At 38.0% G+C, this 25075-nt stretch overlaps 1 protein-coding gene across 5 annotated transcripts in view; it reads right to left on the bottom strand.

The window, feature by feature from the left end:
- Nucleotides 1–25075, bottom strand: part of GRIA2 (glutamate ionotropic receptor AMPA type subunit 2) — a 109507-nt gene that overhangs the window by 49106 nt on the left and 35326 nt on the right. For all 5 annotated transcript variants that reach the window (XR_006280798.1, XM_043513237.1, XM_043513235.1 and 2 more), the window contains exons 3-6: nucleotides 17615–17854; nucleotides 11771–11967; nucleotides 7335–7388; nucleotides 1890–2051 (exon numbers count right to left, since the gene is read on the bottom strand). Coding sequence is in view for 4 of the 5 variants with exons in the window: in XM_043513237.1 (XP_043369172.1) it covers nucleotides 1890–2051; nucleotides 7335–7388; nucleotides 11771–11967; nucleotides 17615–17854 (653 nt within the window). In the remaining variant the exon portion in view is untranslated. The remainder of the gene's footprint in view (nucleotides 1–1889; nucleotides 2052–7334; nucleotides 7389–11770; nucleotides 11968–17614; nucleotides 17855–25075) is intronic.

Here is a 25075-nt window from a genome sequence, read left to right as displayed (position 1 = left end):
TCATGGGCAAAATTATGAGTTTTAAGATTTTTTTTTATTTTCATCAGTTTACAGTTGTGGGAAATTATGGGTGAATCAGACAATAATTATTTAATGATAGTAAACATTGAAATTCTAAAAGTAAAAGCTTTATAACTGCTAAAACACAAAAAGAGAGACAAGGTGGGAGAGATAATATCTTTTATTGGACCAACTTCTATTGGTGAGAGGGATGCCGAAGCTGGTCCAGTAAAAGATATTACCTCACTCTCTAATATCCCGGGACCAACAGGGCTATAACAACACTGCATAAAACACAAATTGTCAACATCATACATCAAACTATACAAAATAAACATCCTTAAACTCCAATAAGTTCTCAAGCAGCATTTTTCTTACTTTGTTTATTTCTAAATTTCAATGATTAATGGGGGAAACATTTTTTCATCAGTTTGCATGTGTATGTTGAAATAGACCTTTACTGACATTTACCAATAAAAATCTAATCCTTCCTTATAAACCACGATGATCAAATGGCCTCTCAACCTACTTCCTGATAAGCAAAATAGCTTGAGCGTCTTTTGTCTTTCATTGTAAAATATACTTTTCAGACCACAATCAATTTCACTGTGATAATTTGAGGAGTAAGGTGGGGGGGGGGGAATGGGGCCCTAAGGAAAGCAGCAGCCTTCAAAGAACTCAGAAGAGAACAACTTATAGGTTGTATTCATCATTCACAGCCAAACCATACCTTCAATCAGTGCACTAGTGCAAATTGCACATGTGAACTGAGGCAGGATGCAGTCCTAACTTTGTTCTGTCAGGGAAATAGGATAAGAGATTCTTGTGCACATAACTTTTTTAACCAATCATATGCACAAAGGTAACTGCAATAAAATAATGTCATTGACTGAGTCAGAAAAAATTGTCACAATTAAGTAACTAGCTATATTCATTTTTACTTTACATTATATTATGGTTGTTGCACATTTTTTGTTTGTTTTCTGCACTTCATAGTCCTGATGAGAATTTTTATCATCGGACGAGAACTGTTATCTATTTCTTTATGGTTAGTATAAAGCAGTAAAGATAACATGCTACTTATGTAAACACATTTTAGTCCCAATATATATTTCCCCTGCAGCTTCTGATTATTTGATTTAATTGTGCTGAATCTATAAATAAATACTAAAATCATGAAGTATTAACGGAGCAGTGTTCATCTTCAATATGCCTTACTAACATTAATTGATCCTTACAACATCCCTATCAAGTATGAAAGTATTATTATCCTGATTTTCCCAAGAGGGGAAATTAAGACAGAAATTAAATGACTAGTTCGATGAGTCACTCAGGACTGATATCAGACCACAGCTCTCTTTTAGGATAGTACAGTTTACTGTGAATATTTTAATTGTAAAAGAGGCTTTGTTTGACTTAAATCTCTCTCTCAAAATACAAAGCTTTTCCATGCATTTATAAGCCACTTATTTTTCAAGATATTGAAGGAAGAAGATGATGCTGTGGACTTGTGTTGTCCTCAGTGTGTTCGTGAGTGCATGTATGTTTTCATCTAGAAGATTTAAGGAAGAGATTTTAAAATAAAGAAAAAAAATAAACCCCAAAAATGTCAGTGCCTATATGGTCATAACATAAACAACTGCACAACATGCTGCCAGGCACAGCTTTACAGTGGTATAAAAAATTAAAGTTATCTTGAACATTTGTGACAGTACAGGATCTCTGTTCAACCAGCCCTAAGGGAGAGAATGTTAAAAGTAGCTTGGAGGAACATAAAACGTTGTTGGCATGGCTGATTTCATATGCCTTGCTCTATCTTTTGTCTTTTTCCCCAAAGCCACCCCATCTTCTCTTCTATCTATCTAAGTTAAAATAAATAAAAAATGTACCTTGACTGTACTGGTGTGTGCTCCTGGATATTCTTTTTCTTCCAATGTTGACCAGCGCTGTACAAATTTTGATACCAGGGGATCATCATAGTCCACTATCTGAAAGCCTGAGACATTAGCTCCTCCAAACTGGATTTTTGATAAATCTCCATCAGTAAATCCCTGGGCACAGAAAACATGTGTCCGTTATTTCACCACATCTATCAGATTAGTAGGTGCAGGTAAAGAGAGTTACCATGCAATTTTTATTGCAGAAATGTAACCCAACATTTCCCTTTCCCAGGGATTTGGGCGCTGACCAGAGCTCTGAGGGCCAGCAGTGGCTGGGACCACTGAAGATACAGAGAGTGTGTCTTGTTACTCTCCTTTACCAATTAAAAGCTGAACTTAGCAAGTTCTTTTTAATTATGAGAATTTACTCATGTGAGAAATCCCATTTGTTTCAATGGGACTACTCGTGTGAGTAAGTGCTCACTATCATGAAAAACAGCCACACAATCTATCCCTAACCAGTGACAGCGAGTCAGTAACTGTCTCACTGAAGGGAAGATTGCTATGATCTGCCTTCACAGAGAGTATGTGGGAAGACCCTTATAAGCCTCCCTGTAATAAAATACTATTTTTTCTGGAATGAATATTCTTATTCTGTCATGGAAATAAAGTTGTTCTAGCCTAGAGAATGAAACAAGTCATTTTAAGACAAATTGTTAGGGCTATATTCCACCCACAGATACATGGGAACAGGGCTCCCACTAAAAATTTGTGGAAGCCAAATACATGAATCTGAGGGCCTAGTTATGTCCCTGCTTCACCTATATGCAGTATAAAGAGAAAATGAATTACAGTGAAGTGTCACTAGCCCACATTAAATGAGGGGAAATATGTTAATTTTGATAAACTAGCTGTCAAATAAGCAGGTGATTTTTCAATCACATCTCATTTTTTCTTTATGCTGCATGAATAAAAGACCAATGTAGACAGCAGGGAGAAGCAGACCTGTGAAATAGCCTTGAAGCCAAAGACTTTCTATGGCAGAAAAGGGGAAGCCAATGAAAAAGTGGTCAGAATGACAGGCAAGAAATACAGGATGATTTTAGCAGCTACTCTTTGAAAAGACGGGGCTGTGGAAGATAATGTGCATGTCAGAAAGAGCAGAAAGGAGGTTACAGTAATTAAGATGATGACAGTCTGGATAGATTTTCTCTATAGTCTGAGTTTCTGATTTTCTCAGGGCACAGTTATAGGGAAGAGTTAAGGTAGTTTGGGTTCCTATGCTGTGAATGTCAATACTTTCAAAGTATTTTTATTTCTTGTAAGTTTAATGTTAACTCTGAATTTCCTGAGTTTTTCGTGATTTTTTATTTTCTTAATTTTGCTCTCACTACAATATTCTTGGTAGGATTTTTAGTGCTATGTACCCTCACCTTCACCTTGAAGATTTTCTCTCGGAAATTCCATTTTTTAAAATGGTCCTAACATCAAACTGGTGAGAACAGACAGCTGGAGAGGCAGAAGAAATGGGGATATCCCTGCCTCCCAGATATGAGGGAAGCTCCAAAGCTAGGGACATTCAAAGGTCACTAGAGTGCATCTCTAACCAAGTCAATAATATCAGTTCCTTATCCTTCAGGAGTGATCAGTAATATCCACCCTTATCATCATCCCTTCATCCTTACTTGGCTCTTCACCTAAATAGTGCTCTCAGAGGAGGAAGACTGTGGGAAGGAGAGGGAGATAAAGAGCCCTTTAGAGCAAGTCTACGTGGAGCATTAGTCTGGTGGAAATTCTAAAGTGTACTAACATGTTGCACACTTACTGGCTCGTGAACCCAGCTGGCATGTACTAAAAGTCCTGTAGCCCATGTTAATGTAGTCCCATTTCAAACAGCACTATGGTAAAGTGCACTAGGGAATTTTTAGTATACACCAGTAGGGCCTATCATGGACCAATTAATGCACACAATGTACTTCAGAAATCATACTACAAAAGAATGATTCGCATCACCATGTAGACATGCCTAAGACTCACTGTGGGTTCTCCTCTCCTTCTGACCCCAGAAGAACCATAGGAAAGGGGGACAGAACTGTTCCTCAGTCTTGTTCCCAATTTAGTAAATTATGTATATTTTTAATTAGTACGGTATGTAGATATAATAGTTACTGTATGCTAAACATACACCAATAGCCAAATCCTTCAGTCCTTTTTCTTACTGAATCAAAAACATACTCTGATTTCAATAGGTGTTTTGCAATTGTAAGGACTAAGGTCCCGCTCCTGGTCCCACTGAGGTCAATTGGGCTCTACATCAGGACGGAAGGATTTGCTCCCAGCTAATGAACTGCTGATCCACGATGGGTGTATATTTATCTTTCAGCTGTACAACTAAAATAAAGATGTTTTGATTTTAATAATCTGTTACTGCTAAACCAACACAGATAATTATGCTAATTAATGTCAATGGAAACCTTAATCTGAGACACTTAACTTGAAGTGCACCCAAAATGTTTTCACAATGAATGCACAAAGAAGCAGCCATGACCAAAAGCTGTCACAATTGCTACAGTAATGCATGTTAGCAGCTGCACTCACAGTAGATTCCACATTGCTTGCTAATATGAGCATTTACATAGGAATCATGCAGTCTTTCTGAATCTGATCTTAACCGCAGGTTGTTTCGATATCAACATGCAATACATAATTCACTGTATTAACTATATATCATTGGGAATCCTTCCAAGTCAAAGATGGTTGTCTTTCATGGAATGCCCATTTCAAATTACCTACGGGTCTGTTCATGGCTGATAAGATGTACTTACCTTATATTTATGTAAAACATTATATAAAGATCTGTAATATTTGCATTTGAATTCTTACTGTACAATTTTGTAGTATGCAAATGTATTATTAAAAAGGAACCTCCAGAATGTTTCTGAGACAGTTTGGTTCAGTAAATTACAATCCCACAGGTTCTCTGCTACAAAGTGAGAGCAAATGTCTGAAATATCAATCAGTGTATTGAAATGGACCAGTCACACTTTTTAAACAAAAATATTTGCTGTCCTTTGAAACTAAAAATTGATTTGAAATTAAACAAAGTTTTGTAGTTCTTCAAATTTCATAGGCATGACATATTTCTATGTTGTTTGATAAACCTGCAGTATATGGGGGTTGGGTCTTTTATTCTCAAGATAAAAATTAAGTTAATTCCATATATGTTTCCACTATTCTGCTTTTAAACAGACATTTAGAATCTGATTCTCAGTTAAGTTTACACCCCTTTATATCACACTAGCAGCAGAAAGGGGCCTCAAAGTGGGTAGAAATGGCCCCTACAGAATATATCCTGCACATGCGAGTTGGGGAGGCTTCTTGATGTCTGATAGAGGGTAGATTGGGAGCAGGCAGTGGCATGTCTGGAGCTGTTCTGTTTTCCCCAAGCCCTTAGAGAACCAGGGGAAACAGAATGTAAGTTAGAGCAGCCCTAAGCCAAGTCAAGCACCTATAAAGCGCTACAATACAGGAAACAAAGTGGCTTATAGCTACTTTGCCCCCATGCTCTGTCCCTGCCCCAAGCACAGGAACTGAGTAACTGAGAATCAAGCCTTCAGAATCTGGCCTTTGGGACAATTTCTCTGATGGTGTAAATCATCATAGCTCCATTGAGTTCAATGGCTCTTCATCTTCAGAAATGAAAAATAGCACTTCAGATGATTAATCTTAAAACAATGTAAAGAGAGTTTGCTAAATCTCTCTTAGATAGGCTATTAACTAGAGGGTCAGATTTTGATTGACCCATATGAAAGTGTGCTGTAGGGAGAAAGGACTGTACTCAATTTATCCTCTTTCTGTGGCCTGTCAGGGTGCAGCCCCTCTCACTCAGATGGCTTCTTCAGGGAGCCCCAGAGCCGAGAAGAGTAGGGAGGCCTCCCTTCTACATCAGCCCACCGAGCAAGCTAATCACACAAACAGAAGAAGTCTACACCAGCCTAAAGATGGTGTAGTCTGGGCACTGCCCTTGTCCTTAAACATGTGCCATTTGGAGGGGCCACTCACTGCTCATAGCATGGTGCAGCTCTACACTGCCACTTCTTAAGCCAGTGGATAATGTCACAATTTGGCCTTGGGGGTCCATTTTCTGTCTCAGTTTAGGTCTTGGTTGTTCAGCCCTTACTCATGTTGCTGATCGCCAACACGAGTATTGTCACTGAAGTTAGTGGAATTATTTGCTTGATCAAGTGCTTACCAATGTGAATATGAACTGCAAAATTGGGCCCTGACACTAGAAGCCCTTAAAATGAAATGATGTAGCATGATCTTGGAATATAAGGTTATTTATTGGCTTTTTGCAATAGTTTAGTGACACAGTTTTACTGATCTTTGCAAAATCTAGACCAAGAGTTTTCAAAAGATATACCATATAAGATATAAAAACAACAAGGAGTCCAGTGACACCTTAAAGACTAACAGATTTATTTGGGCATAAACTTGTGTGAATAGAAAACCACTTCTTCAGATGCAACTGTTTTTTTACCCACGAAAGCTTATGCCCAAATAAATCTGTTAGTCTTTAAGGTGCCACCGGACTCCTTGTTGTTTTTGTGGATACAGATTAACACGGCTACCAACTCATATAAAATATAGTTCACCCAATATTAATTGGGTGAGCTCAAGTTCAACTTAATATTTATTACATATACTTATTCTCAGCCCACTCCTGACCACACTAATAGCCAAAAGCAAGCCCAGTCAACATTGTGACTGGAATAAATATCAGATGTCAGTATTGAGGTGCATTTGGAATAGTTTAGTTGGATGGTGGCATATTACTTTACTTTTTGTCTTTTGGTTTTAACAACACATATAACATCCAAGGTAAGAAAACCCTGCTATGGCTCTCCTATTACATTCCATTAACTTCAGTGAGAACTGCACACATGGACTAATTACAGTAGCAGCCTAAATATAAAGCCTAGGAATTCTGAAAAAAGAAGATGCACCAAGAACAAAGCAGAAGGACACAAAAAACTGGTTCCGCAATCAATGGCACAAATAATTTGTAATGGTAGTGTTTTTCCCCTAATTGAGTGATGTGGTCTACATGGAGGGCAATGAGTGTTCTAATTCCCACATATACTCAGACTGCTTTCATGGGTATAGTTTAAAAGATTTATCCTGCAAAATGCTGAACATCTTCCTGGAGGTGATGAGCACCCTCAACTCCCATTGAGGGGAACATGATAGGAAGCATTCAATACCTGAATGCACCAGTCCCAAAGACATTTTTGTAAGAAATAAAATAGCAAAAGTTTAGCAAGGAGGAACAAATTTAACATCCCCCCCATCAAAAAATATCTACTACAAGCTTATAAAACATAATACTGTCCTGGTATGTTACTATAAACACTAAAAAGCGTAATGCAGGCACATGGTAATGAAATCACTTACCAGATTTGCAATGATGTAATGGTATCCTTTCACATGTTTACCAATTGTAATAACCTGTAAAAGAAAATAAAACTCATTTTCATTGAAAATGAACAGTTACTACATAGGTTTACCCTAAAAAACTAACCAGTATCCCAAGATGAGTTCTATTCACTAATCTTTATTTATTTATATTGTGCTTGTTCAAAATATATGTGCTTTTATTTTACCCAGACCACCATGGGCCAGATCCTCAGCTGGTGCAAATCAGCACATGTTCATTGAAGTAAACAGTTATGCTGATTTACACCAGCTGAAGATTTGTCCCCAAGACACTGAAAGAGGTGTATTGAATTCCAAGGACTAGACTGTACCTTTAGGCATACTCCAACTATAGTCCCAACAAGCACTGTGCCTCAGAAACACCTTCTGTAGCACAATTCCCTCCCTGCTTCCCCCTTACTCTGGAAGAGCAGTAATTTACTGCCGGCAGTACCTGCAGCAAATTATGACACCCTCTGTGCAGGCTCAGCTGTCCTGGACACTAAATGGCAGCGGCAAGGGGAAATGGAGCCAAGGCTTTGCCCATCCCTGCCATGCTGCCCACTCTCCACTTATCGGCTCTCAGGGGAAATGGGAAGGGAGGCACAAGTGGTCATATCTGCCTCCAAGATCTAGATAGTCGATCTACACTGGCACCCATCAAAGCTGCACCTTTTTTCTATAAAGTTAGGCTTTTGTTTGATAGAAACTTTAGCTTCATTCAATTCACGTAAGATTTATTTATTTTACATCTTAGCAGGTATATTATTATAAAAGATTTAGAGCTCATTATCACTCACTCACAGAGTGTTCTTAGGAGGTGAAAATTAATGTACCAGTCAGCTTGTAATTAATTTTCCTGTTATTGGGGTTTCTGTGAAGTATTGGATAACAAACTAAAATTTGGAAAATGATCACACTCAAAATTGTACATGAAAGTTATTATGGACCCCAAAATACTACTTAGGCAAAAAAAAATTGCCCATCCCCAAAGCAGTCATATCTACTCCAAAATGGCAACAAAATATCAAAAATATAGAACACGGAATGGATTTATATGGATAGTAATTTTGTTTGCTTGATTTTGAGACAATTAATTATTTTTCAGTGAAGCTAGGGATGAATGAATACATGATGAAATTTGGTCAGAAAATTTGCAATTATTGATATATCTGTTTCAGAGTAGCAGCCGTGTTAGTCTGTATTCGCAAAAAGAAAAGGAGTACCAGTGGCACCTTAGAGACTAACAAATTTATTAGAGCATAAGCTTTCGTGAGCTACAGCTCACTTCATCGGATGCAGCTTTTTATATGATCTCTTTTGTACTGTAGCTGTCATACCGTATGTATTACTTAACAGCTTGATTCTTCAAACACTTCCTGAGTATAGGGCTTGTTAAGTGAGCAGTATCATCATCACTCTGCATTATGGACTTCAATAGGACTATTCATGGGCTTCAAATTATGTATATGCTTAAGTACTTTCCTGAATCAAGATCTATACTTGGTATTTAAATTGGCATGACAGAAATAAGCACTACAGTTGGCAGGAAGTGTTTGTAGAATTAGGGTATGAAAGTGACACTGTCAACTTAAAAATCAAAACACTGTCTGAACGTTTTTCTACCTACTTTGTAAACACCTCTGAAAAAGATTAGAAAATAAAAATCTCTTTTTTTCTAGTTTGTATGCCCTGTGCATTTGATAGTACCTTGTGTATAGTCAGTTTCACTGATTCTCCTATACAATCGTTTGTCAATCAGTTTGCCCTGTTGTGTGGGTCTTTCACATAGTAACAGGAGAGAAAAAAAACATTTTTAAAATAAGAAAATACAACTGCAAACCTGCCAAAATTAGCAGAGACAGTCAGAGATTTTTGGTGGGAGCACAGACCAGTCTGAAGTTGTATGGGAGAAGCAGCCCAAATTATACTAAGGCTGCCTTAAACTCCCTCACGGCTGATTGTCTGCAGCTAGCTCAGCCATCTCCACTGCTCTGTAGTCAGTGTGACCTCTGGTAACAAAGGGTACAGATTAATAGTGTGAGAAGTAGCCTAGTCTAGTGGATCAAGCATGGGACTGACAGCAAGAACTTTCAACTCCTGCTCTTGCACTAGTCAAATCACTTAATATTTTATCATTCTTTCTGTCTTTCTAAAATTGGGATAAAAATACTTACCTAGTAATATAAATATATATATGTGCTAAAATTTCCCGGAATGTACACTAAACCCTTCAGTGACTGGGAGTCTAATACATTCCAGACTCCCTGCCAATTTAGAGAATTGTCCCTTGAAAATCATTTGAAAATGCTGGCAATTCTCCATAAGCTGCTAGGCTCCACATCACCTGCATCAGGAGTCTGTTAAACCTATCCGAATGTCTGCCCTGAGCATAGTGCTGGGATTATGGTGGATAGGAGTTGATAACTTTTCTAATATTCATTCAAAAATCCTGAGTCAGGCCCCAACAAATCATGAGATTTTAAAAATGACTCATTTGCTCTGAGGTTTTGAGTTTTTACGGGTAACATTTTCAAGATTTTCTCCTCAAACATGAGGGGTAATAATTTATTTTTTTTTAAAGCAGAAATTCTCACAATCAGTTGATAGTAAAGACTGTGGCTTTAAGAAAAAAAACAACACACCACATATCATGAGATTCACAACAAAATCACATGAGCTGCCAATATTGCTTTTCCAGGGATTGGAAGCCCACTCAAAATGCTAACCGGGCTTTGAGTTTAGGGAGGACATTCCAGATGCATTGGGATTAGGCATTACATGGACACTTGGGACAGTCTCTTTTCTGGGAAATGACAGTGGCATCAAAGACTCTACCCAGTCCAATAATTGTACTGAGAGGAAGGCACTCTGGGTCTGCACTATTCAGTACACCTCCCAGTCTTGAGGTCCTAATGCAGGTGCTGATCTAAAATAATTTACAATCAATCCAGAGTATTAAGGGAGTCACATAGTTCAAAGACATTTGCATTTTCCTGCCTAGCAGGTGATGCAACAGACCAATAGAGCCATCTGCTTGTACACTGCCCTAAAAAAATAAAGACTGGAAGAAGGAGGGACTCTTTAGTTGATTCTCTCATTTAGTTTCTGACCAATTTAAAGAGGCAGCGATGGGCATCCTGTAATTTACATTAAGACAAGAATTACTTGGCCAAGTTCCACACATTGGCTTCAGTGGAGTACATGGATATAAGTAAATGCAATATCTAACACTAAGTATTGTAAATGTAAAGGCCAGAAGGGACAATTTGAGCATTTAATCTGACCTCTTGCATGTCACAGGCCACAGAATTTCATCCAGAAACTCTTGTGTTGAGCCCACTGATGACATATGATGTATGAACGTAATTAAATTAATTACTAGTTACATGTATTAGATTATTTAAAGCATATTTGGTTATTAAATATTTTTATTACTGAGGTTTAACAATTATGCATATATGCATGTAGTTGCTCCTCCAAGAGACATTGCAGTTAGATTGAGTAGACTAGTTACTCCATATTAAATGATTATCAATTATTGGTTTGGGACTTTATAATTGGTAATTGCAAATCTATTTATTAATGAGTAGCCACTGTATTGGATATAGAAAAAATAATAAAACACCCACATAAAGCAATAAACTTACTTCCTTATCCGACATATACATATACATGTATATGTATATACATCATAGAAACACATTTATTATTACTCATCTGGCACAATGGAACTCTCAACAATAAGAGTAAAGCTTGTGTGTGTGTTTGTGTACACGTGTGGTCCGAGACCATGGAATAAACTTTCCCATAAACTAAGGAACATCACCAATCTCACCACTCTCCGCTCTGAGAGCAAGACCTTGCCTTCTCTAACAAACACATGGCAATTTAAAAAAATAAACCTACCAAAATAAAACACTCCACTTCTCATGGATGAGAATGAGATGAGAGGATGAGAGAACAAAGATGTGACAGATATGTAGTCATATTGCTTAATACACTACTGAAAGGCACTCAGATACAACAGTGATGAGCATGGTATAAAAACCTATATAGGATAGAAAAGATTCAAAGGGTAAAGTAACTGATCATCATAATAGAATCATACACAAATAAAAACTGCTGATAAAGCAGCACTAAAGGAGCACTCATTATGTATGAAGAAAAGGAGTACTTGTGGCACCTTAGAGACTAACAAATTTATTAGAGCATAAGCTTTCGTAAGCTCACTGTAGCTCACGAAAGCTTATGCTCTAATAAATTTGTTAGTCTCTAAGGTGCCACAAGTACTCCTTTTCTTTTTGCAAATACAGACTAACACGGCTGCTACTCTGAAACCTGTCATTATGTATGCTTATACAACCCAGAAGTCTTCCATTTCTGCTGTCATTGAAACATTGAGGGTAGCAAACCTGATCGACAATGTCGTTCACTTTATCCCGCTCACAGTCCAGAATCACTCGTCTTTCCTTTTTCACCTCCAGATCTTGAAATAGTGAACGGTAAGTTTCATCTTTTCGGTCATTGTTAATATTTCCTACATTGATAGCAGTCACTTGCCATTTCTTTTCAGCAGCAGAATCCAGGACTGCTTGCAGTGTTGATAAGCCTGGTAAGGGGTGTGGGGGGGGAAGACAACAGATAAAGCTGCAAGAATAACACAGGCCCATAACATGTAAATTGTAGCTAATTTATTTTAAAGACTACTCAGTAACTTGTGTGGCTGCCAAACAGAAAAGATAGCTGTGACAGAACTCTCCTGAAAAGGTGATGCACCTGGCTCTGATCCTGCATGCCTTGTGCACACACAACTTCCATGTAGGTCATTGCAAGGAATACAGGATTGGACCCTATAAACAACTACAGTTTGTTTTTGCTTCAGCTTGCTTCAGGAAGAAATTGTATCACCCTAAAATAAAAACTTGCAACGCATTTGGGAGATACTCTACTTTTCAAAAGAGGCCTTTTAGGAGAAAAATGATCCAATTACAGCAACGGAATTTCTTGTTTATTACTAAATGCTATTGAACTGTTTACCTCCCCATGCTTTAGTGGCAATGCATTTAAAGCCTGATCCTGATCCCAGTGCCACTGAGGTCACGGCAAAACTCCCAATTACTTCGTGGTTCTTCTTGAGCCCTTATTTCTGTTGACTAAAGTAATAGCCCCAGTTACAGAAGATCTGATGAAATGCTTTTCTTTCTAACCCTAAACAGACTCAGTACTAACACCCCACAAGCAATTTGTACAGATGTCTGATGTTATTTTATTTTATGTTGGAAGGACATGGAATCTTGACAGAGAGATGGATTCTCAGTACAATTTCAACAGCTAACAATATATTGTAAGTTCAGTAGAAGTTTTACTGGTCTACATTTCCCTTACATGAAGTAAAGGAGAACAGAATAAAGAAAGATGTGATTCAGTGCCAGTAATGAAAGCCTACCCTGAAATAAACACTATTTCTCCAACTGCCAGCAATAAGTGAGAATTATCAGCTATAAATTTTACCCAGAGAATCCCAAAAGGATCATTTCTAGGGTGGCATATAGTATTTATCCCAAGTCAGTAGATTTTTCACAACCACATCAGTGTCTATATATAGTTTCTAAGCTTTCGTGAGCTACAGCTCACTTCATCGGATGCATTTGCTGGAAATTTTTTTTTTCCCACCAAATGCATCCGATGAAGTGAGCTGTAGCTCACGAAAGCTTACGCTCTAATAAATTTGTTAGTCTCTAAGGTGCCACAAGTACTCCTTTTCTTTTTGCGAATACAGACTAACACGGCTGCTACTCTGAAACCTATATATAGTTTATCTACCATAAAACCTGAGTAGTCATTTCTGACTGGCGTAAATAAACTGAGCCATGCATTTTCTTTGAGATAAATTTCTGCCACAATATGTAAAGAAAGTTTTACACATTATTCTCATTAACAGTAACAGCAGTTACACATATAAGTGGACAAGGAACACAACGAGAATTACATTTGAATGGTAATTTGCAAATGGCTCATTAAACTAAGCCCAATAGGCTTTTAACAATTAATTTTGACACTTTGAAAATGTTAATGATATACAAGATTGGTCACCATTATTTCAGGCTTAAACCTTTATATTCAATGTTTCCTGAAAACAACTGTGGATCTCTACATTGTGTGGGGGAAATCTTTTATTTTTTGATGGATGTTGTTTGTTTGTTTTTTAAAAAAATATATAGATATTTTATCTAAAAATCAAATCAACAGACTCTAAAATAGATCAGGGCAGGCCAACAAAACCATAATCATTGTCCTACCTCACATTTTGCAGCTTGCAGTCCTCCTGCACGTCTTTAAACAATACACTTTCTATGAGTTGGCAAGAATTTTAGTTGGGCATGGGTTGAATATTTATTGTTATTTACAATATACTCCCATGAATCTTTGCTCACAAAGGTTTCTATGCTTTAAACTTAGCTGTAGACTCATTAAATCTCCCTTAATAAATAGAATCTTCCTTGGGAGACTCCCCCTTTTTAGTGCCTTCTCCATGGATCCCAAGTGGCTGCTTGTACCTCTTGTTTTTTTATGGGCAGGCTCAATAAAGGGCCTCATGCAACAGATTGCATCCTTAAAGAAGCACAGAGGAAAGGGGATAGGGGGACGAAGAGAGCAGCCACAACAAGGTCCCTAAACATTTAGGGGTAGCAGGGACAGCAGATCCCGGTGGTGGGAATGGGTCACTGCACCTCAGCAAATTAAAGCAGCAGTTCCAGGAGCACAACATGGTTTTCCAAGTGGGAGTTGGTCAACAGGGAAAGGAAAGTGGCTCATTTACCACAGAGCAGGACTCATGGTCCAAAAGGATCACACAATGTTATGGGAAAGGCAACCACAACTGAAACAGAGGGAATTTTAAGACATCTACTTGGACCTTATCTATTAACTATTTACATAGAGATCTAGGCTTCTCTCATAACACAAGTCACTCCTATGGCCTCCTCTACTTTTAAGGAAAAATCATATAGCGTATTTATGATTGATCTAGAGAGAAAGAGAGAGAGGAGAAAAAGGGTTGTGATTTCTGAAATCAAATGGACAAATGAATCAGGTTGTTACCGTATATTCATCAAAATCCAAATTAGGTTATTGATCCATTTACATTAAATCTCCAGATTTCTGGACCCTCAGCCTTAAGAGGTGTTTGATTATCATGAAAGTGGGTTCTTATACATGTAGAACTTTATCACCTTTGATGGGACTAGGACAATGTTAATTCTATGAAATCCTTCTGAGTAAAGGTAGCAAATCACATTTTTCCTCAAAGAGTTTAGTTTTTGGAGCAAGGAGACGGTTTCATATGGATATATATATCTGACATATTGTCCCTATTACTGTTTATGTTGACATTGTGTAGCTGTTATGGTGGACCAAGTGCATAGGGAGAATGCATAAGGCCTAGTTCTAGCATATTAAATCTTCAAGTACTAATTCAGAACTTGAGGATCAGGAGTGTTTTTCCCCAAATGCTCATAATGAGCACAGACAGTTAAGTTCAGTGATCTTTTGAATGGGAGGACTAAATAGAGGTAACTGCATAAAATGTCAGATTGGCATTTTCTTTTTTGAATTAGTAATTTGGCTGCAGATGGAATCCTCTAACACTGTCTCCATTCTCCCTACAACCCAGGCAAACTCCCATATCACTCAGAATTGCAGACGATGCAAAAAAGTATAGAAAACACTAAAAAACAAGATGTGATTAATTCATATGAGAGCAAGTACTGTACTAAATAATGGTCTGATTCTGAAAGGTGAATGGAATAGGATGTGAGAGAGCTCAGCACTTCACAAGATGCGTCCCTAACAAAGGTACTGGAGCTGTAATAATAAACTCAATGTTGTAGAGTAAGTAATTAAACTGAAATTGCTATAAATTCACCTGATTCCACTTTATTAATGTTTTATCCCATGGGAATAAGTCTCTCTCTTTCCACAGTAGAAGAAAAAAACAACATGCTGAATCATGTATACTTTTTATAGACACCTCCTTGGCACTGGTCACTGAGGTGATGGTGTTTTGAGCAGAAAAATGGCTTCTCCTAATTTAGGGTCAAATTTTGCTATCTTTACTGACATTGAGAAGTACTTGACTCTGCATGTAGCCCCATTGAAATCAATGAAAGAACTCCAGGAGTAATACACTACTCAGTATGAGTAAGTCTTGAAGATTCATGCCCCTAGAGATTTACAAATGGTACCCATCACCTTCCCTACTTGGGTGCCTGGTCATTCAGGTGAAAACACAAACAAAAAATGGCAAAACCAAAATGTGGCAATATATACTATTTCACTTAGTTATTTACTCCCTTCAGTACAGCTGACAGTAAGATGTATTGTAGAAATGGGTGCTTTGAAGAATTTTCCTAAATAGAAATCAAATGCAGTGTACTAGCACACACTGCAATGCGAATTGATGGATGGAGCATTGAATAAGCTATTTGCCTTTTCTGCAAAGACAAAGAATGTTTTTCATTCAGATGTGAACTTGAAGAGAATCTGAGAGAAATCCAAGTTCAGGGATCATACTGCATGACACAAAGTCATTTTTAGAGGTCGTATGAGAGCTTTAGTTTACCTAACCGCAGGGCTTAAAAACAACAAGTTGCAATGGGGGAGGTTTAGATTGGATATTAGGAAAAACTTTTTCACTAAGAGGGTGGTGAAACACTGGAATGCGTTACCTAGGGAGGTGGTAGAATCTCCTTCCTTAGAGGTTTTTAAGGTCAGGCTTGACAAAGCCCTGGCTAGGATGATTTAACTGGGACTTGGTCCTGCTTTGAGCAGGGGGTTGGACTAGATGACCTTCTGGGGTCCCTTCCAACCCTGATATTCTATGATTCTATGATTCTATGAACACCACATAAACATGTCTTGAAGAAGCTCCTTTTGATTTTTTTGAACAACACAATGCAGACCAGACCAGTGGAAGGTGGTGACATTTGAAGGCGAGTACACAAAACCCACTTCACTGCTTGTTAAAAAAAATGGTATACCAGGGTAAATTTGAACCATCATCTTTTAAATCTAACTACATCTTGACCATTTTCTGCACATTTATCTATGACAGGGCAACCTTAAGGAAAGTTTGTGGTCCATGAACATACTGAAGAATCACCACACAATTGCTTTCAAAGACAGAGGACAAAATGAAAACAGAAAGAAGACGAAGAAAGATTATTAAGAAAAAATAAGGAGCACTTGGAGACAAATAAAAAAGTGGAATTCCAACAAAGATAGTCAAAAACCTTCCCCTTTTCAACTTTGTATAAAACCCTCAAATACAACTAACACACTTGCCACGTTTGCAAATTGTTTGTTTTGATTGTATAAAATAATATGAGTACTGTAATAAAAATAATCTTGAAAGGACATAGGAATTGTGCAGGACATGCATGGAGTGAGTGCGTCATCTGAGCCTCTGGGTAGTGGACTTTGATTTGGTACTGTAAGCCAAGTTCAACAAATGGGGGGCGGGGAGAAGGTTGTGTCTAGAGATCTAGAGCTTTTTCCTTAGGTTCTGTTTTACTCTGGGTTCTCCACTTTACAGATTCTACACACTCTCTGAAAGTGAGTCTGTGCGACTGAACCATCCCTTGATGCCCTTGACTACCACCAAGTCTAATTGGACCTATGAGTGGTGTTCTAGGTGGGTGGGATTTGTGATGAGATGAAGTTCTGGATCCTCATAAATTGGACAATTATTGTTTGGAACTATGAGACTGCAGTAGTGAACTATATGTTGAGGGATCTGCATTTAAAGTTGCTGTTTGGTAAAAGAAATGAGCTGACTGAAATTTGGTTTGGTTCTCTAACTTTAATTGGTATGGTACTTGTAACCTTAATGTTCTAAATTTTTAAAAAATAGAGAAATGTTAAGATTCATTTTTTTAAAACACTTACATTTTAAAATAGATTTTTTAATGGAACTATTTTCCAAAGACATTATTATACTTGTATCAATGCTTATTAGCACATGTCCATAATTCTGATATATACTACAACTATTTCATTCTCAGTTAAACACATTTATTCTTTGACCATATACAGCAGTCAGATAAGCTTCTTTTCCTCAGACCTGAGTTTTACATTGTTAAAGTGGCATAAGAGGGAAAACATTTATCCTTGCTCTGCTTGTCTTTGTAATACTGCTTTAGCATTTCAGTTAGGTACATCTAGCAAAAACTATACTGATAAGTTGTACTGTATCTTACCTCTGTCACTGTCATATAGATATGCAAACTTGTTCCACTGATAGTATTCAATCAAGCTAAGAAGAGCTCCCTTGAGGTCAGGTCTCATCTGAATGACAAATGGGTGTGTTCCATCAGTCGGAAAACTGGGAGTTATGAAGGAGACATGAAGAGTTCCACAAAATGATGTTATGGTATTTACTGACTTCTTGTCATAGAATCCAAAAATTGCAAAGACGCCTCTTGAAAACTGGGAGCAGACTAACAGAGACAGAAACAAAGAGAGATCAAAATGTATGAAACAGCACGGATTTGTAAAAGTTTGTTTGAAACCTATCACATATTTATGTTCTACAAATGTATACTCACACACTTTAATTAATGAAGAAATACAATATTTCTAGATATAACAATATATCTTGTATTATTAATCACTAACAAAACTTAATATACCAAAAGCTAAAATGCATCCGATGAAGTGAGCTGTAGCTCACGAAAGCTTATGCTCTAATAAATTTGTTAGTCTCTAAGGTGCCACGGGTACTCCTTTTCTTTTTACCTTAATACAATATACAATGTAATAATGCATTATGTGGCTTACACTCAAAAGAATTATTTCAGAAAGAAAACTTAACAGCTGGTTTATAAATTCCATGCACAAAAGAGAGCTGGAATTTGTTTCTTTAAAAATTGATAATTTCATGTCTGACTATAGCACAATTACGGAAAATGCTACTTTTTATCCTATTAAATACAATCTGGTTTTGGTGACAAGGTTTTTTTAGTCTTTTCTTTCTTGCAAAACACCTTAAACAAATACATTTTCCATTTATACAGCTTGAGGAAATTGCAAATTCAAAACTATTTACCAAACACAAAAAACAGCAAACACAGAAAACAGGAGGATAGAGGTAGTAGCACTGTATATTATTGTGTACCAGTGCATTGTTTAATTAAATGTTTAATATCAGCTTTTTAGGACTCAGCAAAAGCAGGTTTTCTGGATAACACTTGAGGACACATAGAAGAAAGAATAATCTGTTGGGTGTAAATAATATGCTGATCATTCTTTTTTTTTTTTTAAATCACTTCTACAAACAATTCAAGCCAATGACAATGCTGATCACTGCAGCCTGGATAAACATCTATGCTTTCTGCATCATTCTGTAATCGACGCTGCAAATGTCACATGTGTAGAAGAATATATGGTTCTGTTTACTAAAACTGGGGAGAGGAGGAGAATAATTAAAATATTCACTCTGCTTCTGCTGTGTTATCCCTGAAATATCTGTGGTATCTGACTCACATTTCTCCTCTCTGCTTTCATGGTCTATATGTAGTCACCTGAAATAGTAGGCAGATCCATCAAGAGAATATGCCCATTAATTTTGACTGCAGTCCTTCAACACCATGTGCTGCAATCTGTTCTCGACTGCACTGATGTAAATCTGGAGTGTAACAGAGGATGATTTTGCCCAAGTATTAATTATGATGATAATTGACCACAGAGACTATATGTTAGGGCAGTGATACTCAAACCCAAACCTCAGTGGTTCAGAAGTCAAATTAGCGGTCACATTACCCAAAAATAAGAGTGGTGTGAAGGTGTGAATTCATTGTTTCATTTACTATAGTACTATATATTCATATTTCAACAGTATGACAGGGGAAATATTTAATTAAATATTTAAATAAAAATTAAATATTAAATTATATATTATTCTCACAGCAGAATGACTGACTAAGTACTATTATTTATCAACTACAATTGGTTAATAACATAGTAAAAGCATCCTGATTGGTTAATAATTAAATCACACAGTATTTTAATATCATATGCTGCAAATAGCCAATGGAGCCACTTGCGTGTGGTGAACCTCAGTCTGAATATCACTGTTTTAGGACATATGTAGAGGGGTAGAATTTAAGGTTGAGTTAATTTCTGAATTAAATGACTTCTCATTGATTTTTTTCTCAGACTTTGATTAGTATTAATGAAATGTTTTCTATTTTTAATTTTTCCAGTGTCATAAGCTAGCTGGCCCTTTAAGGCAAACCAGGCTCACCCTTGCCTGTGACCAAGCAGCTAACCTCCATCTGATGGTAATATGACAACTTAATGATAATTAGTGATCCAATCTGTGAAAGGGTTAGGAAAAGTTTATACAAACAGAGAGGAGAAATCAGTTAGGGATTGTGTTGTATGGGTTAGGAGCAGGAACATTGAGGTGGCAGAAAAGACCTGGAAAATACATGGGGTTTCAAGTTCTCCATAGCTAAAGCCAAAAGATTGATCTTTACAAAAAGGATAGCTACAAAGGAATGGAAACTGTATCTGTATGGAGAACAAATAGATATAGTTAAAAGGTTTAAAATTCCTAGGACTAATATATACGATACTAAATTATTTTGGAAAGAGCATATAGACTATGTTAAAGATAAATGCAAAGGAAGGATCAACCTATTTAAAAAGTTTTACTGGAACTAACTGGGAGGCAGATAAGAAAAAAACATTACTGATGGTATACAGAGCCTTAATCAGACCAGTTATCAACTATGGCTGCCAAGCTTTTTGGGTCAGCGACAAAATCAGAACTTTAAAAATTAGATTTAATACAAGCACAGGAACCATGAGTTGCATATGGTGCATTTATTACAACGCCCATATATGCTACAGAGAGTTGCTAGTGAAATGCCAGTTAGGTCCAATAATTTCATTTGTGGTGTAACTTTCTGAGCCAAAGTTAATGGGAATTGCAAAGATGGAAGTACCAGATAAATATATGAAGTTTGTTGGGAATTCAATAGGCAACCTATAGCACACAATGTTTGAGCTCCAGCTGCCGTTTGAGTGAAAATGTGAAGTTAAAAGACAAGGAAAAGCTGAATGAAGTCAGAACTGCTAGTCATGGGAAAAATAGTTATGGATGGAAATTGACATCTAAATGTGGATTTAGATTTATTTTATAAACTTGTGGATAAAAAGGAGACAAAAGGTATAAAAAATGAAGTATACCAGTATATAGATCAAAAGTGGTATTGTTTTTGCCAACATGTTAAGTGGGTCCAAAAAAGGAAAAAAACCCATGAAGAGTAGGGACAGCATATTGTGTATGAAAATTAGGAATTAGTACATCTAAAAGAACATCCAATTTTGTAGCTATCATGACTGAACTAATAGTAACAATGCTGGTGTTAAACTTAAACATCAGGGGTAGTCATTTTTTTGGACTCAATATCAGGCCTCATGGCAATAAAAAAGGGGAGTCTCTGTAAGCAGAAGTGATTTACTCAACTAAATTATATTTCTAATAACAATACAGATAGGAATACATGTAGCATTAGCCTGCATCCCAGCACATATTGGGATAGCAGAAAACAAAATGGTGGACAAAGCAGCTAAAGGACTGTAGGAACGAAAGGATTGATAATACCCTGCAGTAAATTGGAATTCAAAACCCTAGTACAGAAAAAATTAAAAGAGAAATGGCAAAAAAAATTGGATCAATGAAAAAAAAAGAGGAAGAAGATTTTTTCTGAATTTTGCTCTGGAGTTGAGGATAACGACATACTTCAGGGCCTGGATAGGAAAAATGAATTGATTTTGTTTATAGTACTAATGGTCCATTGTGGTTTAAACAAAAATATTTTTGAATAAACACGAAGATGGACTATGTGCATGCTGTAAGATATAAGAGAAAATTGAACATCTTTTATGGCTATGTGAAGGGTTGAGAAAGAAAGAGAAACATTTTTTGAGGAGTTTAAATGGCTCAGGATAACAAAAGTTACATTATGTTATTTAGTTAACATGAAGGAAATGGGGTAGCGTTAGAAAGCGGTTGCTACATGACCTGAAAGACACATGGCAGAACGAGAGAATATAAACTGCCCAGTATGTAGGAATTATAGTTGGTGGTGGCTCTAGACGATCCAATCAAGTCTGCTTCACCATGGGAAGGAAAAAAAATACCAAGAAAAAGGAATGGAGAGGCTGCAGAGAAGTATGGTTGCCAGATGCCTGGTCGAAAAGGGTGCTGGCGGTGCTGACCAAGAAGCTAAAAGTCTGGTCAGTGCAGCAGAGCTAAGGCATGCTCCCTGCTTGCTGTAGCTCCAAATGGCTCCAAGAAGCAGCAGCATGACCCCCTCTGGTTCTTAGGTATAGGGGCAGCCAGGGGACTCTGCATGCTGTCCCCGCCCCAAGTGCCAGCTACGCAGTTCCCATTGGCCGAGAACCTCAGCCAATGGGAGCTGTGGGGTGGTGCCCAAAGATGGGGCAGTGCACAAAGCTGCCTGCCGCGACTACACCTAGGAGTTGGAGGGGGGACATGCTGCTGTTTCCGGGGGCTGCTTGAGGTAAGCACTGCCCGGAGCCTGCACCCCTGACCCCCTCCCATGTCCCAACCCCCTGCCCCAGCCCTGATCCCCCTCTTGCCCTCTGAACCCCTCGGTCCCAGCCCAGATCCCCCTCCTTCACCCCAAACTCCTCATCCCCAGCCCCACCCCAGAGACTGCACTCCCAGCTGGAGCCCTGACAGCCCTGCACCCTAACCCCCTGGCAAAGCCCCCTCCTGGACCCCAAATCCCTCATACCCAGCCTCACACCAGAACCCACACCCCCAGCCAGAGCCCTTCCCCAAGTGTACAGATCTCAGAGGTAAAAGAAGAAAGTAATTAAAGAAAAAAATATAAAGACTTCTAAATATCCCTTACTACAGTAAGATGCTGCAGATCTATGAGGGCTAGAACTAAATATATTCTATTCAGGAATTCCCTTTTAATGCCATAGCATTAGAAATTTACCATTTCTTTTTCTGATGGGTTATAAACTATGGACTTTAAGCCTGTTATGGGTATAGAACTTAATATTGGCAAGTGTTGGGAACATTCCGCATTTGTGGGAAGGAAGGATCTCTCTCTCTGGCAGGTCATGTTGCTTCAGGCTCTTTTTTTTTTTAAATAGTTCTTTGAAAAAAATCTCAATGGAATATTAGAAGTAGACTCAGCAAGGATGAATTAGTGGGTAGAACACAGATGTGGTAGTCAAAAGTGACACTTACAAATTGCATTTATCCAATGGATTTGCAATTTATCACATGCGCATCAACACCACCTGTGGATGGTATCTGTATGTGCCTGAAATCCCCACAACTGCAGTTCATTTCTCAGTAGGTATCTCTGCAGGTTTTGAAGAAAGACTGTATACTTTCTGAAATTGTCTTCTTATGTTTTAAGCTACTGAAACTCCCAGTTCTAGTTACTACTTTTCTACTCTTGGCTGATAAGAATCAACTGTCAAAAACAACTAACTGCTTCCAACACTCCTAAGAACAAAGAATCCCTTAAACAAAGAACCCCTTAAACTTTGCCAAGTGAAGGGACTGCAATCCTGCAATCCTTGCATGGGCCACAGAAAGGAGTGGGATTGGGAAGCTTCTTTAAAGGTTAAAATGTGTCCCACTCCCTAACTCCACTACTGTGTATCTAAGCAGGGGGCAGTCAGAATCCAGCCTGAAAGAAATAAAGCTAGAAAAAAAAAGTATTCTGATATCTTCAATGTAGTCTAATATTATCAGTCACACGTTGTGTAATGATGTTTGCTGTGCTGTTAGAACTGATTACAAAAGTTATTTAAATGAGTAATATTTAAAGGCAATAAAAATATTCACTTTGAGGCTCATTTACTTCTAGAGGTTGCACAGATGGGAAAACAGGATTTGCTCCTGATAATCTATATAAACTGTCAAACAGTAGAAAACAGCATACAATTTCAAATGTTAAACTATGTGGTCCAGTCAGAATACAGGTGTCAATTTTAAACCTGGACTACATTTTTCCCCATCCACAACAATTAATCTTACAATTGTATACTGAAATAGACCCAGCCTGTGGTGCTTTCATGTGCAAAACTCCTGTTAAAGATCAATGGGAGGTCATCCCTGGAATGTCAGCAAGAGACAAATTTACAATATGCTCCTAGACTTGTCACAAGGCAAATGGTCTCAATGATTCTGGGGGATTTGGCCTCTTGGGAGCAGACGAAAGGAAATGAGGAAAGATGCTCATATGTATATATGAGATGAACCAGTGAATAACAAAAACTCTAATTCTTTTTGGCAGAATTCCCACTCTGCAAATGTCTACAGTGATACTGCTATTGCTGGAGGACATTAGTTTTACAATGGTGAATCACAAGCTGTTCACTGTTATTAAGTTAAATAAATTGTGATGATTAGGACTCACAAACCACTGTAACATGAATGATATATTTTATTAAAGACATTATAAGCAACTGCCAGAGTTAATTTCAAGCTGTTTTATTTTCAAGTGTTTTTCTTGTGTATATACTGTCCCTTTTTGTTAGGACTGGAAAATGGCCTACCTAACAACATAAAGATTAGTGGAAAACAAATCCACTATATAAAACATTTGTGGAGAGTAATTGTCCACACTGACACATCAATGCATATCCCCAAAAATGAAGTAAAACAATACAAGATACTGGAGAAAAAAAGAGACTCCAATAGGTTTTTCTCTCATTCAGCAAAGCATTTAAGTTTGTGATTAAGTCCCATGGAAGTTGATGGAACTTAAGTACATGCCTAAACTTAAATGTGCTAAAATGCTTTGCTCGATTGGGATCTCCATTGGTTACTCCATTATAATCTCTTGTCTTGACAACTCTAACCACCTCTTCTTGGGCTCCCTGCTGTTATCATATTGTTCCTCCACAATCTGTCCCAAAATACAACAGCCAAAATTATCTTCTTTGACTTTTGGCCAGACCACGTCAGACTTTTGGTCAGACTCTTTTTAAAAATAATTCCAAAGGCTTCCACTCGCTTACTGTTCTGAGTTCAAACTTCTTGTTTTCATCTTCAAAGCCCTGCAAAACTCTTAATTTATCAAAACTCAGCCTATATTTTAATATTGTCTCTTCCCCTCCTCATCACCTTTTCAATGGCAATCAGACTATAAACTCTCTGGACAATAACTGCCATGATACTTGTTTTCTTGCACATTATTGGTGCAAAATAATAATAATAAAAAACAGCTACAGAAATTATTTGACTCCTATCATTAGTGGCCTGCTTTAAAAAAAGACATGTTAAATATACAGTCTACATCAGAGGTGTGAAAACTACGGCCCGTGGGATCCTCCTGCCCGGCCCCTGAGCTCCTGGGCTAGAAGGCTAGCCCCCGGCCCCTCCCCCGCCGTTCCCCTTCCCCCGCAGCCTCACCTCGCCACCGGCGCAATGCTCTGGGCAGCAGGGCTCTGAGCTCCTGGGGCAGCGCAGCTGCAGAGCCCGGCCTGACCCGGTGCTCTGTGCTGCGTGGTGGTGGTGGTACCATGGCCCGGCTTGAGCCGGGTGGCGCGGCTATAGTGCCACCAGCCACTGGTTCTCCAGGCAGCACGGTAAGGGGGCAGGGGAGTTGGATAAAAGGCAGGGGAGTTCGGGGTGGTGGTCAGAGGGTGGGGGT

Source organism: Dermochelys coriacea, chromosome 4 (genome assembly GCF_009764565.3).
Source record: "Dermochelys coriacea isolate rDerCor1 chromosome 4, rDerCor1.pri.v4, whole genome shotgun sequence".
NCBI classification, from domain to species: domain Eukaryota; kingdom Metazoa; phylum Chordata; order Testudines; family Dermochelyidae; genus Dermochelys; species Dermochelys coriacea.
This window is presented reverse-complemented; position numbering and strand designations above follow the sequence as displayed.